We start from the raw sequence: 3,294 nt of genomic DNA, 5'->3' as shown, positions 1-3,294 counted from the left end.
TTTTGACCTGAAATTCAAGCGTGCTGAGGACTACCCCATCGACCTGTATTACCTTATGGACCTCTCCTTCTCCATGAAAGATAATTTGGAAAACGTCAAGAACCTTGGCACTGACCTCATGCAGGAAATGCAGAAGATTACCTCGGATTTTAGGATTGGTAAAAAGAAAACATCAATAATAATCATCTAAAGGACTGTAGTGTTAAAAAATATTAGTGCAATCCTGAGTAAAATACTTTCTCCTTTTAGGTTTAGGCTTAATTGTAGAGGAGCCTTACATCAGCACCACGCCAGCCAGGCTCAGCAACCCCTGCACAGGGAACCAGAACTGTACCAGCCCCTTCAGCTATAAGAATGTATTGAAGCTCACAGACAAGGGCGACGAGTTCAATCGGTTGGTCAGTCAGCAGCAGATCTCAGGAAACCTGGACTCTCCAGAGGGGGGCTTCGATGCCATCATGCAGGTGGCGGTCTGTGAGGTGAGAAGACGCGTCCCTGTAGTGTCAGCAATTTGGAAATGTAGACTTGTTTTGCCGTGATACTGTATCTAGGCAATTGTGTCAGATAACTGAGATAACTAACTCTTTGTGTTGGTCTGCCCAGGAGCAAATCGGCTGGAGGAACGTGACTCGGCTGCTGGTGTTTTCCACCGATGCTGGTTTCCACTTCGCTGGAGACGGCAAACTGGGCGGCATCGTCCTGCCAAACGATGGGAAGTGTCACCTGGAGAACAACAAGTACACCATGAGCCACTACTATGTAAGTCGTCATTTATTAAATATGCATAATGTATCCAGGGGAGCTAACTGAGCATGTGGAGAAGGGTCGAGATGCAGTCTCTCACACTCACCTCACTATCCATAACACTCACCTCGCCTCTCGTCTCCTGAGACTCTGCCAAAAAATTGCCTGTGATCACACCGCAAAGACTATAACTGAAGGCTAAACAGCACATTTGTTCTGCGCCTATATGAGAAGAAATTATTCTCCATACCAGCAGGCAGCTGTAGTCTGTATCCATCACTCAAAAAGGGAAACAGGAAGACCAACGGGACAGATTCAGGATGCAAGTTAGCCGGTTAGCACATTAACAACAACACAGTGTTGAAACAAAGCATATTTACCAAGCTAGTGAACAATAACACAAACAGTTTTAAACTGTGTCTGCTAAACAGCTCAATGGCAAAAAATAATAGTCTTACCTTTTTATAGCAAGTTTGTTTCAGCCTTACTGTGATTTCATTTATCAACTTACCCTAACACAGTTTCAACACGCTGAATCAGCTGAAAAAAAAGCTGACGAAGGCTGACATGGGCCATGATGCAGGACACACCACAAAGACTAAGGCAGGAGACGTTCACTGACAGCCCTACATTGACCGACGGCGGACTGCCTCAACCCTGACCATTACGTGTCCGCAGCCTCAGCCAGGCCTTCTAGAGCGAGCATGCTAAGATCTAAGATTTAACTCATTGTTAGAGTTTCTTACTGATGTTAACCCACATTTGTCCACAGAGTCTGGGATTTGAAATGCTAGCTGAATGTCCCTCTCCTCATACGTTTGTGTTTTTTTCTGTGTCGATGAATCCTTTGATAGGACTACCCCTCCATTGCCCATTTGGTTCAGAAACTGAGTGACCACAACATCCAGACAATCTTTGCTGTCACTGAGGAATTCCAGCCTGTTTACAAGGTAAACTTTGTGTTTGCTGTACATCGTCTCTTCATGTATTTCGGCAGTAAAATGCACGTTTAATATTTGTTCACTCTGCTCTGACTTACAACACTTTTGTCTTTTTCAGGAGCTAAAAAATCTCATCCCCAAATCAGCTGTTGGCACGCTGTCCTCTAACTCCAGCAACGTGATCAAACTCATTATTGATGCTTACAATGTGAGTCAAACTGCACCGCCTTCACATCACATCTGACTGTCCCTGAAATTATCAGATAACTTGTGATTCTGATTCGATTGCTCTTGAATATTTTGTGATGTAGCATATTATTGCACACAATTTTTCCATTCATTCTGTGAGGAAAATAGTTTTTTTCCTCACCATAAAAAGATTTTCAGGCTAAATGAAAATTACAAAGAGTCACCATAAATGGTCATGTACTTATACGTGTTCTGTGAAGACAAAAGATAACACTGAAGTCACTACTGCTGTGGTTACTTCTCCCTGATGTGAAATACTATTCACACATTCAGGTTACATGAATGCTGTCTATGTTACTAAATGACTCAGAGTTGACAATTGTGCCTTTGTTCTGCACTACTTTACATACATATTACTGAGACCAGGCACTATAAAATCTCTTGTAAAGTAGCAGCTGGGTTTTTGCATTTAAATAGCTTGTATGCATAGGTTGTGATTGTCCCACTAGAGCCAATGCTGATTGATCGATCTTTCTTGTTTGGACAGTCTTTGTCATCTGAGGTCATTTTGGAAAACGGCCGACTTCCAGAGGGAGTTTCCATCACATATAAGTCAATCTGTAAGAACGGCGTGGAGGGGACAGGAGAGAACGGCAGGAAGTGCTCCAACATCTCCATCGGAGACGAGGTAGATTTGATGCTTTTTGCTGGTGTGAAAATGATGCAACTAAAAAATGACTTCTGGAACATTTCGACTAAGCACAATGGGAGAAGCATGACACCTCAGCTAAAGTTATGCAAGTGTTCAGTTCGTGACAGCAGGGTTACTTTATAGCCTTGCTTTGCTTTTTCTGTGCTGTGAGGGTGGATACAATTGTGTCCTTGTTGCTACATAAGTATCTCCTACTGGTTTGGGGAATTGGTTGTTCCAAATTGAGGAAAAAAATTGGGAAAAATGCATGCATTGAGAAAAAATCACGACAAAACAAATAATTAATGAGAAACACATCAACTAATGCCATAGGTCATGTCTGAAATTTGGAACGATAAGCTTCAAGGCATCCTCCTTAAAAGTTTTAATGACCCTATAAACTTTCTTCTGGCTTCCAGGTGCTTTTCAAGATTTCCATTGAATCCCAGAAGTGTCCATCACATGGCAAGCCTGAGATCATAAAAATTAAACCACTGGGCTTCACAGAGGAGGTGGAGGTAGTCCTGAACTTCATCTGCGACTGTCAGTGCGCCGCAGAAGGAGAGCCCCAGAGTGAGAAGTGCGATGAGGGCAACGGGACCTTCGAGTGTGGAGCCTGCAAGTGAGCGTTCAGCCAAAAAGATTTGCTAAATCAGTGCTGTTGTATTGTGTACCACAGAGTCTTAAAAGTCTTTAGATTTTCTGTTTCTAAACACAACTGTACATCTT

The 3,294-nt window shown here is 42.8% G+C and overlaps 1 protein-coding gene across 1 annotated transcript; it reads left to right on the top strand.

The window, feature by feature from the left end:
• Positions 1 to 4: 4 nt before the first annotated feature.
• LOC121939338 (integrin beta-1-like) lies at positions 5 to 3,191 on the top strand (the record flags this gene model as incomplete). Its single annotated transcript, XM_042482378.1, has 7 exons — positions 5 to 158; positions 250 to 479; positions 604 to 759; positions 1,599 to 1,694; positions 1,804 to 1,893; positions 2,422 to 2,562; positions 2,985 to 3,191. Coding segments are annotated over 7 exons (1,074 nt in total), but the record flags the coding sequence as incomplete, so codon positions are not given.
• Between the last annotated feature and the right edge of the window lie 103 nt (positions 3,192 to 3,294).

This window comes from Plectropomus leopardus, unplaced genomic scaffold (assembly GCF_008729295.1).
Source record: "Plectropomus leopardus isolate mb unplaced genomic scaffold, YSFRI_Pleo_2.0 unplaced_scaffold4573, whole genome shotgun sequence".
Taxonomy (NCBI): Eukaryota; Metazoa; Chordata; class Actinopteri; order Perciformes; family Serranidae; genus Plectropomus; species Plectropomus leopardus.
This window is presented reverse-complemented; position numbering and strand designations above follow the sequence as displayed.